At 35.2% G+C, this 19603-nt stretch overlaps 1 protein-coding gene across 4 annotated transcripts; it reads left to right on the plus strand.

The window, feature by feature from the left end:
- Positions 1-6691: 6691 nt before the first annotated feature.
- Positions 6692-15265, plus strand: LOC105107822 (presequence protease 1, chloroplastic/mitochondrial). 4 transcript variants are annotated; one of them, XM_011001889.1, is made up of 20 exons: positions 6692-7168; positions 7250-7433; positions 7925-8099; positions 8210-8342; positions 8449-8519; positions 8756-8839; positions 9332-9422; positions 10022-10542; positions 10631-10795; positions 10880-11098; positions 11190-11317; positions 11556-11745; positions 12356-12439; positions 12535-12632; positions 12870-13134; positions 13217-13379; positions 13512-13692; positions 14404-14475; positions 14822-14973; positions 15021-15265. In XM_011001889.1, exons 1-19 carry the CDS (start codon positions 6871-6873, stop codon positions 14961-14963), a joined length of 3264 nt encoding a protein of 1087 aa, XP_011000191.1. In that variant the 5' UTR covers positions 6692-6870; the 3' UTR covers positions 14964-14973; positions 15021-15265. The 4 variants fall into 4 exon arrangements, with proteins under 4 accessions (XP_011000191.1, XP_011000200.1, XP_011000205.1 ...); XM_011001898.1 differs by having other exon boundaries at positions 14822-14970; positions 15018-15265; XM_011001903.1 differs by having other exon boundaries at positions 6692-6971; positions 7023-7168; positions 14822-15265.
- Positions 15266-19603: the final 4338 nt, after the last annotated feature.

Genomic DNA, 19603 nt, shown 5'->3' on the forward strand with positions numbered 1-19603 from the left:
AGGCGCGTGGACAATGAAAACTCTTTGTTTATGCCGACAGGGAAACCTGATAAAATGGGTGGCTCAAAGGGCTACAAAAGAGAATAGCTATCGGCGCAGCCAGCTTTATTGACTTCTTCTTTTTTAATTTTTAAATAGGTAAAACTCCCTTTTTTGCTATACAGTAATTTTGTTATAATCACAGTTAACCAAAAACCCATTCACCTAGGCCTAGTCAATTAAAAACTCACGACCACAACAAATCCAAAAACCCTCCACAGGCTTTCCCCTCTCATTCTCAAGGACAAAATCCAGACCAAACACCGCCAGGAACAATCAGACCCACCATTGGAAACCCTACCCCTTTGTCAATGTCCCCAACCTCAAAAATTCAAACCACTGTCGCCCCCAGCTGGCCAACCATCACAGCCACCATTCCCCTCTCACCTGCTACCACGCGAAACTCACTGAGTCAACTCACTCAACTTAAATCAAAAGGAAATCCATCCTCAAAGTTAAAAAAGATCTTAAACCACCCGCATCAAATCTATTAATCAAATTTAAGAATAATTCTTTCTTCTCTTTTTATCATACAACGTTCGCCGTAATGAGCAGACAATCCCCTGTTGCGGCAGGGAATAAGAATTTGATTTAAAGACAACAACCTTTGAAGTGTAATTGATAACAACGAATAATAAAATCTGTAAATAGAGAACTGCTGTACTGATTACTTTCAAGAAAGTAGAATTAAATCAGAACAGGCAGAATCTCACTGCCAAAATATGGGAGTCTCTCCCATAAATTGGAATCTCTCCAATAATAATCTTCGAAAAAATCTCTCTACCAATAACAACAGTTCATCACTTCACATTAACTATTGTTAACTATTATTTTAAGATAAACATGAATAATAATTGCTGATATGGAATTCTATAACTAATAATTAATATAATCTGATAATTCCACCGTTAACTAAGGCTTCCTTCTCTGATAGACTTTCACAGTAGTTTGATTGCTGGGATTATCCTTCCCGGACATGCTACGACCTTCATCTAATTCAATTGCAGTGTCACCATTATTCTTGGATTGATCATGCTGTTTTTCAACAGAAACTCCAAACTCCTCCCCATTTGCATCACCACTGCAACCACGGTCAATGGAGTGAAAGGAAGCCTAGCCATGGTTAATAAACGAGGCCAACTTCTTTAATAAGGCTTCAGCGGTGTCACAATTTGGGTTAAACAAATGAAACACATGGCCCTCTCCTTCTGTCTCCACAATCTCCACCTCTCCACCCCACCCGCTCTTCCTCAATGTCTCATAATAAAACAACCCTCTCTGTCTCAGCACATCCTTCTCAGCCAGACAAATTAGCACCCTGGTGCACCCCAGGCTAGCCATCCTCGAGTCAGCAGCTGGATTATATCTAAAATCATCTAACCCACTTGTAGTTGGGCTCACAAAAATCCACGACTCATCCACGCTATCTTTACTCCCAAAATATGGATGGACTAAACAAAGTCCCGTTAACTTCACTCCATTTAGATTTTCTATCCCAGCTTGAGCAGCCAAGTCATTTGCAATATTGGCACCTCCACTATCGCCAGCGAGAAAAACTTGGCCAAAATTAGCATAGTCCGTTATCCATTCTTCAGGACCTTCACCATTAGAATGTGATGCCACCCATTTTAGGGCAACCCATGAGTCCTCGTGACATGTTGGGACTGGATACTCAGGGGCCAATCGGTAATCAACAGAAACAGCAACAACCCTAGCTGCAGTGACAAGAGATGTCACATAATTATGATATGTTGCACAGAATGGTGATCCAACCCTGAATCCTCCACCATGAAAATAGATTAGGAGAGGGAGTTTGTGGCCTGAATTTATGGTGCTCGTAGGGATAAAAATACGTGCTGATACGTCGATATCGGGAGCGATTAGCACGTCTTTGGTTGATACCCCATCTGTAGAATTGATCGATGACGGAACTTTATCGGTGCCGAAGAACCTTTCTACACGTCCTCCTTTGTATACACGAATATATGAGCCCCACTGGTGAATTATTTCATTTGAACTTGAATCCATGATCGAGGGAGTGTGTGGAATATATGGAGGAAGAAGTGGTGGATGATCAATAAACGTTGTTGATCTATATAACTACAAAGAGATTGACGAACTCAGGACAATGGAGCAATGAAATTAAAATTAAAAAACTGACCAAAGCCAGGAATCTTTATAAACAATCATGACTACCTACCACCATCTTGGCTTCACGTGTTCTTCACAGATATCCACTATCCTCAATTTTGTTTCCCACGCTACATTAAATTTTTTGTGTGGAGACAGCTAGTTATTTTACAAAATCAAAAAACTAAAAGAACATCCTCTTCATGGTTTACAAACCGGTATTCACATTCACACACAACAACTATTATTCATTGTATTTTATTTTTATTATTCTGGTCCTTGTATTTTGTAGCATCTAGACTTTTACCGCTAATGTTTTTTTGTAAAATAATTATCGTTTGAACTTGTATTTCCAAGTTTTAATGCGCTGAATATGTTTTGATGCGTTTCATCTCCCTTACCTTGTGTGTCATTAAATGTTCCCATATTAAATTAACAATTAATTTTATAAAACAGAGTTTCAACTTGTTTTTTAAAATAAATTGAGAGATTGATGATCGAAATTAATATTAAAAAAAAACATAAGCCTTTTCCACTAAATGGACCCAAAAGTTTCACTAGATCCCTTAAAATTCAATCTCCTCATCTTTGATTCATGATTTTTTAAGTTAATATATTTTGATTTTTAACTTTTACTTTGACACATTCTAGTTTTTAGAAGCTGAAAAGGATAGAAAAAGTCATCATAAAAGTCGAAAAAACTTTTGGGTACTTACCACCATTTTGGCTTCATGTGTTCTTAACAGATATCCACTATCCTCAATTTTGTTTTCCAGGCTACATTATTATTATTATTATTATTTTCGGGGCAGCTAGTTATTTTTCAAAACAATAAAAGAACATCCTCTTCGCGGTTCATAGACCAGCATTCACATTCACACACACAAGATATTGTTCATTGTAATTTATTTTTATTATTTTGGTCCTTGTATTTTGTAGCATCTAGAATTTTACTACAACTTTTTTTTAATTTTATCATTTAAAATTATATTTTCAAGTTTTAATGCGCTGAATATGTTTTGATGCGTTTCATCTCTCTTACCTTTAGTAAATTAACAATTAATTTACTAAAACAGAGTTTCAACTTATTTTTTAAAATAAATTGAGAGATTAATAATCAAAATTAATATAAAAAATATAAAAGGGACTCAAAAGTTTCACTAAATCCCTTAAAATTAAATCTTCTCATCTTTCATCCATGATCTTTTAAGTTAATATATTTTGATCTTTAATTTTTATTTTTACACATTCTAGTTTTTAGAAACTGAAAAGCATAGATAAAGTCATCATAAAAGTCGAAAAAACTTTTGGGTTGTCAGATTTGAGGTTTAGAGGTCCATAAAAAGTTTTTTTTTTTCAAGTGTAAAATATCTTAAATTTTGGATTTTTAGGGTTCAAGATCTTTTACCTCGATTTTGAACTCTAATTTGCAACGGCTAATTAAGCAACAGTGCAGTTCAGTAGAGTCAAAAAAATAATGCAATAACCTACACTTGCGTCTAGCTCGTGTTTCATGTAAAGTGAAGAGTAGATAATACTTTATCACTGTATTTAAAAAAAAAACAACTATAATTATACTTTCAAACAACTCTAAATATTTATATAATTTAATTATTTATGAAAAAATTAATTATCATACTGTTTTGATTGTGTACTTTTTATTACTCTATTATTAAAAAAAATAAAAAGATGGTGCTGCCCAAATAAACTAAGAATGTCTAATTAGCTGTGTGCAAAGACCATCATACCCCTTAAATAAAATTTATAAAATGAAAAAATAATTACACTATAATCCCAAACACTTTTAATTGCAGATGGAACACACCTGGATTGAGATTTAACTTCATAGTTTCTATCAGTCCATCTTCACCCGCTCGTCATCAAAATCTCATTATGTGACCGGCCCCTGTACTTCAATAAATCTTTCCCCTCAATACTAACAAGATCGCTCGTGCACCCCGGATTAGCTATTTCGGGGCCTGTAATTCAATTATTTAAAGAGTCATTACACCTAATTGCCAGGGCATACAAAGAGCCATAGGAGTACCCTTTTTCCTTGCTTCCTATTCACTGCTCGATTATCTTATAGAGTCTTCTATTTTAATTAATCAAATTTTAAATTTATTTTTTAAAAATTATTAATTTAAATACTATAAATTTTAAAATCACTAAAAAATTATATAATTATTAATTTCAAAATTTTAAAATACATGTTGAGATATATATAAAATAGTCCGAAGACTCATAATTATAAAAAAACAATAAAAATAAGGATTATCTCATTACCAATATCATCTTAAAAAAATATAAAAAAATCAATTCACAAGATTAAATTACCGGATCAAGTTTAAAAAATAATCTTGTAATTACTAAAATGACTGTTAAACATGTTATTTAATTCTCTATGATTTTAAATTTTATACTTTACAAAGTGCGTGTGTGTTTATTGAGTAATATATTTTGAAGGCTCAGAAGATTTGTATCTCTAATTATAAGTGAAAGAGGGAGCTTTATGTTAGGATTGATCTGGATTTTTTCTAATAAATATATATATTTTTTTGGGTTAAAATTAGCATTATTGCATTGCTCCTCTCAATCTAATTATTTCTCTCTCCGCTGCTAGGAAAAGAACTTTTCATTGTCACTGTGCATGGAGCTTTACTCGGAGCCGTGTACAGCTTTGTTGATTTTTGACATCACTATATAAACGTTGATTTTATGGTCTAAACAACTCAGATCCACGACAAAGAAGTATGGTGAGAAAACCCATAACTTAGTTGTGTAAGGATGGAGAAAGCCCATTCTTAGTGCAACCTCTTTTCTAAAACCTCTGTTCTTCTCGCAGGCCTCTGCTCTTTCAATTAAGCTCGGCTCACTAGCCAAGTGATGGTTTTTTTTTGTCTATGTAGTAAAAAAACAGCCATAAATGGAATAAGGATGAAATTATTTTAAATTTAATTATTGTTATTATATTATAAAATAAATAATATTTTATTTTCATTACGTATAAAATTCATAATGACTTTAATTTTTATTGTTTTTTGAATATGTAATAACACTAAAAACAAAATTGAAATTATAATCAAATTCTATAAATACTAGATCGTCATATGATCTATTTCTAATATAATTATATAATGTTACTAAATAATATAAAACACTGAAATTGAAATTACAATCAAATTCTATAAATACTACATCGTCATATGATTTATTTCTAATATAATTATATAATATTATTGAATAATATAAAACACTAATTTTTTAAATAAAATATAATATTTATAATTTTTTTTATTTTATTAGGTCACACCCGATAGTATTTAGGTTTAGACTATATAATATTTATAATTTTTTTTATTTTACTAGGTCAAGATTAAATTTGATTTAACACGTGAATAGTGGACATCCTTTCCCTTGTTCACTTTACCAAAAAAAAAAAAAAAAGGAAAGAGAAGGGAAAGAGCATTGCTATTCTGTGTGGTAACGATATCTAGCTGACGGTTGAAATAACAGGGGTTGGTGGTGAATTGAGAAAGCGACTTGGTTGATGGACAACAACCCTTTTATGTTTTCTTTATATTTACTTTTTTTTTTCCTTCTACTTTCTCGGAGAATTGTTGAGGCTTTCAGAAATTTGATATTTCTCAAACGAGTTTTTTTTCTTTTTAAAAATATGTGTTTTGTTGTCAAACTGATTTGCCAGTGGATGATTAAAATACTGAAGTGAACTGATGTTTGCAAAGCTTAATTTTTCTGTATTAAACCGCAGGTGTAATATGATAGTCTCACCAAAACAAAATCAATTTTTAACTTAATCAAATATATTTTTATGACTTATCTTCACTTTTCACTTTACACGCAGCAACATTATCAAATATCCACGAGCTCCAGCGGGAAACTTGCGCTTGATTTATAATCTCACCGATTTTAAAACAAGAAGGAAGTGAGGTTAATGAATCAAACCTTCAGCCCTAAATGATTCAAGTTTTGAACATACACTGTAGCTTTAAAAATTCAAAGTAGAGTTATTAGGTGTAGTTGACTTTATATTAATGGAGATAAATGATTTAAACCAAGATCCGTGCTTTAGATTAAGTTAAAAATAATGTTATACGGTAAGGATATGTTTCCAAAGCGTGTAAGAATACATGAAACGACAACTTTATCAAACGTTTTCATTTTCATCTTGTGTTGTATGTTGATTTGCCTATGTTATTTTGGGTTTGAAATCAAAAGGAAGCATATGTAGTGAATTTTTTAAGATTTATTTTTAATATTGATATATTAAAAGAAATTTAATATACAAAATAAAAACTAATTAAAATAAAATTATTTTTTAATAAAAAAATAACATAACCGCTCAAACAAGTACACCCAAACTCTAAAAAATAATTAACTTCTATAGCTCCAATATAGATGCATTGGATTTATTTATTTTTCATGAAAAATATAAATGGCGAAGAAAAGATTATACTGTAACCCGGCCCTCTTCATTTCCGCCTCTCCAAGCAAGCTATGCACTTTACTGCCATTCCAATGCTCTTCTGATCAAGAAAAAAAACAAACCCCAAAACGACACTATAAGTAGCGTCCATCCCGTTCTTTCCCCTTTGATGTTCTCCCTCTTCTCCACGTTGTTAAACCCCAAACAAAACCAAAAACCTTAACCCCTCCTCCCCCCCCTCTCTATCCACGAAAATGGAGACAGCAATTCTCCTTCGCTCTTCCAACAAATTAATGCTTTTCCCTCGCTACTACACTCCCCGCAACTTCTTTCGCCTTTTCTCTTCCTCTTCTAAATCGCCACGCTCCTCGCCCTTCAACCCTCGCAATCTCCACCGTCCGATTAACCCCCTCGCCTCTCGCTCCCTCCTCCTCTGCCGCCGCTGTAGATTACTCCCTCTCTCTGCCACGCCATACTCATCCTCTTTCCACTTCATCAAACACCACTTCTCTTCTTCCTCTCCTCAAACCATCGCCACCCAATGCTCTCCAGGTCACGTGTTCTTCATTTTTTTTTTAAATAATTCAATCAGAAAAATGAAAATTCGAGTTTTGACTGTGTCTGTGGTTGCAGATGTTAGTACCTTGACTGACGAGGTTGCGGCGAAATATGGATTTGAGAAAGTATCAGAGGAGTTTATCAGAGAGTGTAAATCAAGAGCTGTGTTATTCAAGCATAAAAAAACTGGAGCTGAAGTCATGTCTGTTTCCAATGATGATGAGAATAAAGTTTTCGGCATTGTTTTTCGCACTCCGCCGTAAGTTCTTAGCATTATTATTAGTATTATCACCGTGTTTTAAGCTTAATTTGATTTTAACTGGATGCAATTCTAGTGGTTTTGATTAAGAAAATGGATATTATTCAAATCTTTATTTTTTATGATTGTTATCTTTATAGTATTTGACTTTCCTTTTTTTGTTGCTTTAAGATTAATTTAGTGTTTAAATGGTGAGGTTTATTTGTACTTTAGTAGAAGAGCGTGGATATCATTGAAAAGTTTGAATTTATTATGATTGTAGAGGTGTTGAATTTGTGAAAGGAATTGGCTATGGAGCGTTTTGTATTTGAAAATTAAAATGATTGTGTTTTATGCTCTTCGCAGTTTGGTTATTAGCGAAAAGTTTGGCCAAGTTTTTTTATTTCTATAGATTCTTGAGAGAGGACCTGATAGAATTTTACGCTAGCCAAATTTTGTAGCAAAATTAGTTGACGTGCAAGCTACTGATCATGATTAATGGTGTAATGCAGGAAGGATTCAACTGGGATACCACACATACTGGAACACAGCGTGTTATGTGGGTCAAGGAAGTACCCATTGAAAGAACCATTTGTTGAGTTATTGAAAGGAAGTCTGCATACTTTTCTGAATGCATTCACTTATCCTGATAGGACCTGCTACCCAGTTGCTTCCACGAACACAAAGGTAACAGTGAATTAGTAATGTATGATATTGCAGCTTTGGGCAATAGTGTTTTTTTATTTCATTTGGATTTTTTTTAGATGTTAATACTTGGATCTTGTTTTTCAAAACAGGATTTCTATAACTTGGTTGATGTATATCTGGATGCTGTATTCTTTCCTAAATGTGTGGAGGATCACCATACTTTTCAACAGGAGGGTTGGCATCTTGAGCTCAACAACCCTTCAGAAGAAATATCTTATAAAGGTTGCATATTTTAAGAAATATACCCAGCTACTTGTTTGGCAGTATTATTCCTCGTTTTGCATGTAGTATCTTCACGTTTAATGAGTTTATTTCTCCTTAATCCCAGGAGTTGTTTTTAATGAAATGAAGGGTGTCTATTCCCAACCTGATAATATTCTAGGACGGACTGCTCAGCTGGCAAGTTCCCTTTTCTCTAATTGTTTGATCTTACTTATTTCAGTATGAAACACATTGACTGCTTAGATGTTCAGTCATGCCTGCATGCAATCATTCAAGAGTGCAATTTTGAGAAAGCCATTATTTGAATGCTATTAGTTTGATAATTAGCTCATTATAGATTATTTGTTTTATGGACATGCCTCCACTACAAATTATGTTCTCTGTAGTAACTGTCACTCGTAACTTCTGTGCAGGCTCTTTTCCCAGACAATACCTATGGTGTTGATAGTGGAGGGGATCCAAAAGTTATTCCCAAATTGACGTTTGAGCAATTTAAGGTCAGTCTCAACATCCTTGTTCTAGTTTGTTAGTGTAAAAGTGTTCTACTATGTGATTCATAAACATCTGGATCTTTGATGGTACTCATCCATCTGTCTGTTTTAGAAAACATGAGTGTTTCCATAATGGATTTTAGCTTTTAGAAGCTTATAAACCAATACATATGTTTTTTTTTCCAAAATAAATTAGGACAGTGAATACTTCATTTTCCATTCACTGGTATGTATTACCAGGCACAAGAACTTTGACTTCCTGGTGTCATTTTCCCGTAAAGTACATCTGCTGTCAAATATTTTCAATAATGTGCAAATATTTATGCGTGAATTTATTAATTTATTTTTTGCATGTGTGTGATCTCTGTTACTGTAGTATGTATGTTATTTCCTTCTCTTGTACATGTGCATATGCACGGTTTCATGTAGGATCAGTGTATTCTTGATTATGAATAGGTACATACAGGACTCTCTTCTTTACTGATTAAAATAATACAGGAGTTTCACGGTAAATATTACCACCCCAGCAATGCCAGGATATGGTTTTATGGAGATGACGATCCAACTGAGCGCTTATGCATCCTGAGTGGTACTGCATCCAAGTTCCATATCTGTTGATAAGTTATGAAAGCATTGCATGCAAACGCTTCTTGTTCACTTAAATGCAAGGCATGCTGAACGTCTTAGAAAATGCTCAGGTGATTTTTTCCTAAAGGGAAGCATTTGCAGAGCTAGAGGTGTGAAGGTGAAACGATGCGGACCTTAATTGTCAAACTTTATTCTCAGAAAACTAGATTGAAACCAAACTTTATATTCATTTAGTGGGTTTTGCCCAATGGAATTTGGCAACTGTTTCTTCAATTTTAATTTGTCTAAATATTCATATCATCATGCTTCATCATGCTATCATACGGTTTAAATAGAATGTGTTAGGTGTGTGTGTATTTACAAAGCCTGTAGGCTGGCCTAGTGATTGTTCATGTCCCATTTCAATTTCTATGATCAATTTGCTTTTGAAATCTTAAATTGTTTATTTAGGTAAGGAATAGTGTTCGTTGTGTACCTTAAGACCATTATACCATCCACATTCATCTTGTATACTATCACCTGTAATATTCCAGCCCAGTAATTAGCAATTTCAGGATTCTGAGAAAATTGTACTTGAATTGTTCTCTCTTTCTCTCTCAGAGTATCTAGATATGTTCGATGCAAGTTCAGCTTCAAATGAATCAAGGATTGAGGAACAGAAATTCTTTTCAGAGCCTGTCAGGATTGTTGAGAAATATCCGGTTGGTGATGACAGTGATTTGAAAAAGAAGCATATGGTATGCCTTAATTGGTTGCTAGCAGATAAGCCCTTAGACTTGGAAACTGAGCTTGCTCTTGGCTTTTTGGATCATCTTATGTTGGGAACCCCTGCTTCACCCTTGAGGAAAATCTTACTGGAAAGTGGTCTTGGAGATGCCATTGTTGGTGGTGGAGTTGGAGATGAGCTGCTTCAACCACAATTTAGTATTGGGTTGAAGGGTGTCTCTGAAGAAGACATTGAAAAGGTAGAAGAATTAGTCATGAGTACACTTAAGAAGTTAGCAGAGGAAGGATTTGAGACAGATGCCGTGGAGGCTTCCATGAATACAATCGAGTTTTCTCTCAGGGAAAACAACACTGGGTCATTTCCTCGTGGCTTATCACTGATGCTTCAATCCATTGTAAGTTTTGCATGTTTTTCCCCTCATTTCTGCAAACCAGTCATCATTTATTTATTTCAGATACCATTGATGTGGTTTTGGTTTGCAGAGCAAATGGATATATGATATGGATCCCTTTGAGCCTTTAAAGTATGAGAAACCCTTGATGGCCCTAAAAGCAAGAATAGCTGAGGAAGGTTCCAAAGCTGTTTTTTCTCCTTTAATTGAGAAATTTATCTTGACCAATCTTCATCGTGTTACCATTGAAATGCAGGTAATCATTTTAGTCTGAAATTTCATTTTCTATATATGATTGTACAGTAATTGCATCAGTGACACTGGGTGTTTTCTGTTTCAGCCTGATCCTGAGAAAGCTTCTCGTGATGAAGCTGCTGAAAGAGAAATTTTGGAGAAAGTAAAAGCAAGCATGACTGAAGAAGATCTTGCTGAGCTAGCACGTGCTACACAGGAGCTGAGATTAAAGCAGGAAACTCCTGACCCACCTGAAGCTTTAAGAAGTGTTCCAAGCCTCTCTTTGCTTGACATTCCCAAAGAACCCATACATGTTCCCACTGAGGTTATTGTTAAGCTTTTAGTGTTTTGTGCTTGAATTTCCTGCATATGACCATTTTGGGGACTTGTGCTTAGCATTTATATACTAACTGTAGGCTGGGGATATCAATGGAGTGAAAGTATTGAAGCATGACCTCTTCACAAATGATGTCCTTTATGCTGAAATCGTCTTTAATATGAGATCACTGAAGCAAGAACTTCTTCCTTTAGTGCCACTTTTCTGGTGAGATGTTGCCTTGAAGATTATTGCCATGGTCATTTCTTGTTGTGCATGTTTTTTTTTCTCCTGTCTCCACCATGAACATATGTTCAAATTTCACTTAGGTCAGGCTAACCGAACAGAAATCTTAAAACTTAACATGTGCCATTCTTTATCAATTTCAATGGCTGCACCCTGCGCCCTGTGCATTTCTTTGCAGACTATATAATCACATTTTCACTATTTCTCAATGCTCTCACAGTCAGTCATTGCTTGAAATGGGCACAAAGGATTTGACCTTTGTGCAACTTAACCAGTTGATTGGAAGAAAAACTGGAGGTATATCAGTTTATCCATTCACATCATCCGTTCAAGGCAGGGAGGATCCATGCAGTCATATAATTGCTCAGGGTAAAGCCATGGCAGGTCGTGTTGAGGACTTATTCAACCTGGTAAGTGCAGCTGAATTGTTTTGTCACTATGTCCAGTTGAAGTGGCTTTCAAGCACTTCTGTCATTGTAGATATTGCAGTTGCCTTGTTTTTCCTAAAGGCATCAGCACACTGGGAGAAACTTGATTAGTTTTGCTCTAGTTCCTTTCGATGTTTTTCACTTGCTTGTTCCTGTTTGTTGAAATACTGGTATCTTGCATTTGAATGTACTGATTGGCGATGCATTCTAGAATCTGGACATGCTTTCCTTTTTCCTTTTTGTTTTTAATTGTATGTCCTAGTAAATTCTCCTTTAATACTTGAACCAGCTGAAGAAACCCAGATGGCAAACTAACAACATTTTTTAATTATTGGTATTGCGTAAGCATGTACACTATATAGCTGTAAGTTTACTTTCATGAAGATTGTTTTTTACTAAGGGTTTATATGGTTTTATTTTATTTTATTTTTTTCAAGCCCGCTTTTGTCTCTTGCTGCAAACATCTGTACCATAGCAAGAGACCTATTTTCTAATACTCAAGCTGATGCTTTATGTTTCAAAGTCTATAGCGACATTTACAGAATCAGTTGCCTTGGGATGCAATGAATTGATGAAATGCTATTTGTTGTAGGTGAATTGTGTTCTTCAAGAAGTCCAATTTACGGACCAGCAACGCTTTAAGCAGTTTGTTTCCCAAAGCAAAGCAGGAATGGAGGTACTTATTCATATTTTTTTGTCTGTTGAATCAGAAATGCAATTGGGTCTTTACCTTTTAGAACATAATCTCAATGTTCTGAAAAATATCTTCAGAACCGTTTAAGAGGCAGTGGCCACAGAATTGCAGCTACAAGAATGGATGCAAAGTTAAATGTTACAGGATGGATTTCCGAACAAATGGGTGGTGTAAGGTTGGAATGTTCATCTTTTGGTTAATCTGTAATTCTTTGATTTCATCCAACAACCTCATATGATACAAGTGTTTCAGTTCTAGGATTTTAATAGATGTGCAATAAATGATATACAATTTTGACATGATGCTAATTGTTTCACATGTATAAATAAATTATGAAAGATTCAAGTTTTGTGGAGAGCTTTCTTACTGCAAATGAAATGATATTTACTCAACTCAATTGTTGGGGTGATAGTTACTTGGAATTCCTGCAAGCTCTCGAGGAGAGAGTTGATCAAGATTGGGCTGGAGTTTCATCGTCTCTTGAGGAAATTCGTATGTCCTTATTTTCAAAGAATGGATGCTTGATAAACATGACTGCTGATGGGAAAAATCTCACCAACTCAGAAAAGTATGTTAGCAAGTTTCTTGATTTGCTTCCTAGCAAGTCTTCTGTTGAAGCTGCTGTCTGGAATGCTCGCCTTTCTCCAGGAAATGAAGCTATTGTGATTCCTACACAGGTGAAAAAATTATTTCCCTGTCTGCTGTTTCGTCTTCTTTTCTGGTTGCCGGGGGGAATTTCTGAACTTTCACCTTCTACAGGTTAATTATGTTGGCAAAGCTGCTAATATCTATGACACTGGTTATCAGCTTAATGGGAGTGCTTATGTTATCTCCAAATACATTAGCAATACATGGTTGTGGGATCGTGTGCGTGTCAGTGGTGGGGCATATGGAGGGTTTTGTGATCTTGATACTCACTCAGGTAAAACAATTAGACACAGTGCTTGGCATGGTGTTCTGATTACGCGCTGTTTGGAAAAGAAAAGGAGTTGTAATTGCTATAATATAAATCTAACCAGCGGAATTCAATTTATGATTTTTGTTATTTTTGTAGGAGTGTTCTCCTTCTTATCCTATCGTGATCCCAACTTGTTGAAGACACTTGATGTATATGATGGAACTGGTGCTTTTCTACGTCAATTAGAAATGGATGACGATACTCTCTGCAAAGCAATAATTGGGACTATTGGAGACGTGGATTCATACCAGCTGCCAGATGCCAAAGGTTATAGTAGGTATGTGGAGAATAACCTTTTTTGACAGGTCAATTTTTTGGACACTCAAGACCTTTGTTTCATCATTAACCTTCCATTGTTCTACCCGGTTCTTATCAACCAAAACTCCAATCTTTTCATTCACTGTTTTATTACCACTAGTATTAGCCCTTGTGGTATTAGCCCTTGAAATCGGTGATTCTTCTGGTAACTACAAACATTATCAAAACTAAAAAGCTTAAAACTTTAAGCTATCATCTATCAAAGATTTCATTGAAATTTTGAATCAGTGTGACATACTGTTAATACTTTACAGATTGGAATATTTTAGAGAGGTAGAGATGCAACCACGATATTGGCCCTGTCAGAGGCACTTAGAACTTCTACAATAGCTTCTTCTATTGTATGTGGGGGTGTTTGTGTGATAGTAGGTTTGGCTGCTAGCTTCTCTGTCTGCCTTTTTAGGGTGTTTCTGTTATGATTTTAGCTTTTTATCAACTTGTGTACTCGAAACAAGGAAAATTGAACTCATTTCTATTTACCCCCACCCCACCAAACCCGTATCCAAAAAATACAAAAACCAACATCTATGTGGAATCAAATTCTACAAGCCCGAAATTGGAAGTCGGTGGTTAAGTTAAAAAGACTTTAGGGATATGCGGTTCTAATTGGCTTTTATATTTTATATTATAATCAAGCACACTAAAAAAAATGTATTACATTGCTTTTCAGCTTATTGCGGTATTTATTGGGAATCACAGAAGAAGAAAGGCAAAAGAGACGTGAAGAAATATTGTCAACCAGGTAAAGATTGATGTTTATTTGCTTATTGTTTGCCTTGACCAAAAACTCCACATGTATAAATACAAAAACATTGATTGGTTATCACCCAGAATGGTAGACAGAGCTAGTTTCTTTTAAAGAAATGGAAAAAGGAACTAATGGGAAAACAGATCAGGCTCATATCATTTACAATACCGAATCCATTGATTTGAATGACTTTAATGATTTATCATGAATGCCATTTTGAATATAGATTCACAGCAACATTTGTGTCATTAAATCTGTTCGAGTCTTTCATGCCAGGTTAAAATCAAGACCATTTTTCAAGATTTGAACATTTCTTTCTTCTCTTTCCTTTTTTCCTCAGTTTGAAAGACTTCAAGGAATTTGGGGAGGTAATCGAGGCTGTTAAAGATAAATGGGTTTCAGTTGCCGTGGCATCTCCAGATGATGTTGATGCTGCAAACATGGAGCGTTCCAACTATTTTGATGTGAAGAAAGCCCTTTAATGCCTCACATTATGTATCTTTCAGGACAGATACTCTTCCCCACCCCCACCACAGCATATCAGATCAACTGATATCTCATTTTTTTCTTACATTGATTGACAACTTTTTAACGAGTAGGGAATTAGAGGAGTTTTTTTCGTTATTTAAAACCCCAATACTGTACCACTGGTTCCGTAGAGGTTACCTGTACAGTGTTGTCATTTATCTCCTTCAAGATGAACTCAAGAACTGTTACCATCCTTTTCTCCCTCATTTTAACAGATTGAAAAACCATTTCGAGAGGGTTGCTGCACTTGATCTCACAATGGATTCAATTTTGTCCTGCGCTTGAATAACACACTTTAAAGGAAAAAGAGATTTCATATTTACGTTACACTTCAATAATTGAAGTTTATCTAAGAACAACTACTGTATGTTACCGCTTGTAAACGTTAGAACCTCGACGAGTTATTATAAAGATGGTGGCAGTAAACCATCTAGGTGGTGGCTAAGTGATAAGAATTTGGGATCAAGGGGTTTGCTCCCTCTGTGGTCTCAGGTTCGAATCCTTGGTTGCTCATATGATAGCCACTGGAGGTTTACATGGTCGTGTTAACTTCAGGGCCCGTGGGATTAGTCGTGGTGCGCACAAGCTGGTCCGGACACCCACGTTAATAAAAAAAAAAAAAAGAAAGATGGTGGCAGTATTTTGTAATTTTGTGGTCGGGGATGATGTTCTCAGTCCTTTAATGTTGTTTGCATTCCATGATTTTAGAGAATGACAAGCTAACTTTATATTTTTGTTTAAATTAAATTTTTATGATATTAAATAAAAATATTTGAACTTAACATAAAATAAAGTAGAAGCAAATTAATAATTACAAAATATTAATGCTAAATTTAATTCTACCAATCATTTCCTTGTATTTTGGGATATTTTATTTTGTGGCCAAATGAAAACATTTTTCTTCCATTGAAATACTTCCACTCCTTTGATCCTGGAAAAATTAAATTTATATTTATTTAAAGCAAGTATCATTTAATTTATTAACACAACCAATATCCTCTAAAAACTAATTTTTATATATTTGTTCAAAAATCCTTTTAGATTTTCAACTTTTGACCTTTATGTAAACCGTAGCTAGTTTAAAAATATAATTGTAGTAATTTTTCAAAGTATTTTTTATTTAAAAAAGTATTTTAATAATATTTTTTTTATTTTTTAAAAATTATTTTTAAAATCAGCATATTAAAATGATTTAAAAATATTAAAAATAAATTAATTTAAAAAAAATAATTTTTTTTAAATGCTTTTGAAACTAAGTGGTAAACACATGTTTAAACAATATAAAAAAACAAAAAAACAAAAAAAACAAAACACATTATAAAAAAATAGAAAAAGAAAGAAAACGAAAGAAAGACCCAGCCTATACAGATAGAAGGCTTCGGCCCATTTAAAATTTAAACGAAAGGTGTGGGGTTTCGGAGAGAACAGAGAGAAACGGTTTTGGTTCTTCAACAGTGTAAACTTGGTAGAAATAAGTAGGAGAAAAAAGTTCAGAAAATACCCACAAGAACCGTCGATATAAATTATTATTTCAAGATTACCAGTGAAATCCCTACTGAGATCCAGGTGCGTTTCAAAAACACGGTGCTCTTGAATTTCCTTTCCTACTTTCATCACCCGCCATCTTAACAAAACCGCCACAAGAAAAAACGACCTCCTTCCGGTGAAATATTTCTCAAAAGAACAGAAAGAGTTTTACCTTCTATACCCAGATGGGGGTTTTCCTGATTACTATGCTGAAAAACTTTTTTATTCGTTTAAAAGTATAGGTTGTAATGACTATTGACGATGCTCAAGATTTTGGACATCTAAATTTATTATACATGATATTTAGTCTCTTTGAAAGATTAGAAAATGGCGGTCGAGGTCTTGTAGAATGGTTTTTAATGATCTGAGGTGCTTTATTTGGTAGCTGTCGAGGTCTGCTTTTGTAAATGGCGCTTGCCATTGGCTTGCACATGATCCATTGAAGAGGGATGCTGCATCCCATGTAATTTATACCATTTACTCTGAGGAATGAAGTGTTCGGGGATATGGCAATTCTAGATTGTTGAGATGTTTAATAGCATGCTTTCTTTAGTACCTTCCAGGACCTGGTCAAGGGAAGAGCATTGTTCAGTGTGGGTGAAGAAAGAGCACAGTGCTTAGGAATCTTGGACGAAACTTTTCAATATTGAACATTTGAAAGGGGTAAGAAGATTAATTGCATTTAGGAGAAATGACAAATGACGAGGTTATACTTTTGGGGAGAGGTGGACAAAGGACAATCGGGGTTGTGGAATATTTTTGTCGGACACATTTTATTTGGATACTTTTGTGGAAAGCCTCGTCTTTCTGAGTGAAGCAAGTGGAGTCTTGGTTGAGAATGATTCTGGTAATAGAGCCAAGAGTTGGAAGAGTCAAAGAAACATTCTTCTTTCATAAGAAAGGGAAGAACTAAAAAGCGCAATGTCAGTAGAATCTGTTTCACTTCGCTCTTGTTGAATATTATGCAGTGACTCAGGTTTTAGATGAGAATCGCTTTTGTCCTTGCATTGAACTTGTCTTTTGGATTGCAATTTTATTTACCTTGACGACAACTGATATCGTATTATCTGTTCAGTTTGATATAGAAAATTCAGCTCTGGGCTTTCTTTGATAAATAACCTTTTCTTTGTATCAAGTGACTTCATTTCTAGGTTGAATTAAGAGAGACAGGTCATGATGTGATGACAGAGATATTCTTAAGCGAAAGGCATGATCCGAGAAAGAGATGATGTGGGTTAAAAAAAGCTTAGGTCCCTTGAATGTTGCATTTAATAGTGGATCTATCTAGTTCATTCAGCTTTAGATCTGTGAGATCAGATGCTGCAGTCGTCAAAACTCTTACTTGACGTCGGAACAGAATGGGGAGCTCGCTTCTAATCCCCTTGCATGATGCGATTTCAAATCTTCACTGGGTGGAATAAACAACTTCACTGGGTGCCATCATTGCTCAATGCTATTTTTCTATCCTTTAGGTCTGTATAATATCTATAAAGTTCACATAATTACTTGTGGACCATATCAGCTGGTTCCCTGGAGTTGGGTTGACAAAATCAAAGACTAATCTGAAACCCATATAATCTATAAACCTGCCCTGGGCTGTTGGATGTCTGAGTTCCATATCGGCAGGGGAAAGTTGGGGGATTTCGTTATATTTATCACTTCTGTAGGTTTTTTATATGATTTTATTAGACAACAAATGGCTGATCAACAGTACATGACATATTGTTGTTTCCATTTCCCAGCATCCTGTAAGTTCTGCATGTTCTCCAGTCTTCAAGCAGGCGTGGATATTAGAACTTTTGACATTATTTAATTTCCTGCATTATTCTCAGAATCCTTGAGAAGGTTGTAATATCTGATTCCATAAAAGTTAGGTTTAGTACTCCTTTCATTCCTTTAACACCAGAAAACGTCTCCGTGTCCCTCGTCTGTTTTCAGGTCTAACTATTACTGGTCTTGATTGGGTGAATGGGTTTGTTGCATCAAAACCTCTTGCCGCGAACAAGGGTTAACTTTCTGCGGCAGGATCCGACTGGTTTTGGGTGTTAAAATATTTTCCACGTTCAAGCTCGTTGTTTTCCATTGACAATTCGCATGCCAATGGCTTGATTTATTATCAAGGGGCACATGGGCTGACCTCTTTTTAGTCAATGGCCCAGATGAAGAGAGAGAGAGAGAAAGGTCTGGCATGATCCTTGATTATGCATTTTTCAGGAATCACGAGTCAAGTTGTGCAGTGTATCTTTCTCTTGCTTTCTTTTAACCAACATACGCATCCAATCATGTGCACATCACATGCAACAAAGAACTTGGAGGATTCGTGTAGATTTCGAATAATTTTGGCTGCTATGGTATCTCTCTCTGACATAGAGGGAGCCGGGTTTCAGACGGGGCCTTGCAAGCAGGTGTTATTCTACAACTCATTCCTGACGAGCCTTTTCTTTGACTGCCGGAAAGAACAGTCTCCCTCTTGAATTTTCCTTGCCAAGGGATCATCAATGGGTATATATATCCTATATATTTCGTACATAATGCATTAATTTCAGGTTAGGTCAACTGGCAGTGCCCCCATTAAATGACCATCTTGCTTTCTCTAATTGTCCGTGTGAGCTGAAACTTGACTTGTAGTACAATGCTGCCAAAATTTCTGAATGCCCTAGACTGGTCTCTTTTGCTCTATGTTCTATCATGGAATTCTGATTTGAGGGGTCTGTTAGTCAGCCTGCCTGCCAGCTTCGATATTGTATGAAATAGAACTCACAGAGAATGCAGGCTTCCGAGCTACCATGGACGATGTTCCCTCCCCACAAAATGATATGGAGGTACAAAAATACGGGGCATATGACCTATAGGTGATACATCTACATCGATATTTAAAAGCACCTTTCAAGCAGGAAATTAATAAATACAAATCTGCCTGCAACTCAGTACAATCAATCAATCACCATTATTCAACCACCAGTATATTCAAGTAAATTTGGCGATGAATCATTTAGGTAGTGGTCAAGTGGTAAAGATTTGGGACTAAGGGGTTTGCTTCCTCTATGGTCTCAGGTTCGAGTCCTTG

This window comes from Populus euphratica, unplaced genomic scaffold, assembly GCF_000495115.2.
Source record: "Populus euphratica unplaced genomic scaffold, PopEup_1.0 scaffold3.1, whole genome shotgun sequence".
NCBI lineage: Eukaryota > Viridiplantae > Streptophyta > Magnoliopsida > Malpighiales > Salicaceae > Populus > Populus euphratica.